This window comes from Lottia gigantea (genome assembly GCF_000327385.1).
Source record: "Lottia gigantea unplaced genomic scaffold LOTGIsca_471, whole genome shotgun sequence".
NCBI classification, from domain to species: domain Eukaryota; kingdom Metazoa; phylum Mollusca; class Gastropoda; family Lottiidae; genus Lottia; species Lottia gigantea.
In genome coordinates, this window is record NW_008709643.1 from 1 (window position 1) to 1,008 (window position 1,008).

A 1,008-nucleotide genomic window follows, 5' to 3' on the forward strand; every position below is an offset into this window, starting at 1 on the left:
CAACAGGGGTTGTCTGATGCCTGGGTGTCACAAATTAGCCGAACAATCAGGGAGCGTTTGATGGGGAAAGCGACTGTGACAATAACAAGGGAACTGTCCCCTCCTCCCTCGACCTCGACTTCGACCTCGACTTCCACGACTTCTGAGGACATTGGCCCAGAGGATGATCCTGTTTTGCTGCACCGAAGTGATCCCCAGTGGGCCGATTCTAGTTTAGACTCCCCAGCTAGGGCAAATTTAATAAGAATGACTCCCGAAGAGGACAGCCCCCTTGTTCAGCGAATCAAGAAAAGGAAGTTGATATTGTCCTCGGATTCCGAAGAGGGAGAGGCTCCTTTTTTTACTAGTGATGCCACACCTGAAATATGTCAGAGTTCCCCCTCACCGACACGGCAATTCGCATTTTTTTCACCACTGACAGCGCCCTCACCCTCCTCGGCACCCACTCAACCACCTTCTCCTCCTCCTTGCTCCTCCTCTGATCCATCCTCTCAATCCTTGAATCCAACACTAAGACGTGCTGTTACACAGAAGGCCTCACCTGTTTTTGATGGACATAAGGTTAGTGGCAGGAAACGGATGAGCATGGAAGAAGAGGACATTGTCCGACAATATTTTGGTGATTTTTTAAATGGCAAATACCCTATCTTTGCCAAAAACGTCAGTTTACACAAGAAACAAACATGGTTTTTTGGACACCATTTGCAATAAACAAATTTTTGATTTATTTCTCAGCCAAAAATCAACTTAGAGATGCGACAATTGCACTCTCACTTGCATTTTAACGAGCCCCATCATCTAATAACAAGTTTTCTCTGAAATTAGGAAATTTGAGCGATTTGACCTCGAATGAGTTATTGAGTAAATTTGGAGAGTTCTAACACTTTCAAAGCACTAGGGCTGCTAGGAAAAACATAGAAATCTGCTGATTTTTTAGGTGCAGTTGGACATGATGGAAACGAGTTAGCTGTTAAAAATTCATTAGAAAATCTTGAAAAATGACTGAAA

The 1,008-nt window shown here is 43.9% G+C and overlaps 1 protein-coding gene across 1 annotated transcript; it reads left to right on the forward strand.

Moving 5' to 3' along the window:
- Nucleotides 1-246: 246 nt before the first annotated feature.
- Nucleotides 247-819, forward strand: LOTGIDRAFT_175848 (hypothetical protein; the record flags this gene model as incomplete). The annotated part of the gene is made up of 2 exons (XM_009061370.1): nucleotides 247-561; nucleotides 736-819. The coding sequence occupies 2 exons, from the start codon at nucleotides 247-249 to the stop codon at nucleotides 817-819; spliced, it is 399 nt and encodes a 132-aa protein (XP_009059618.1).
- Between the last annotated feature and the right edge of the window lie 189 nt (nucleotides 820-1,008).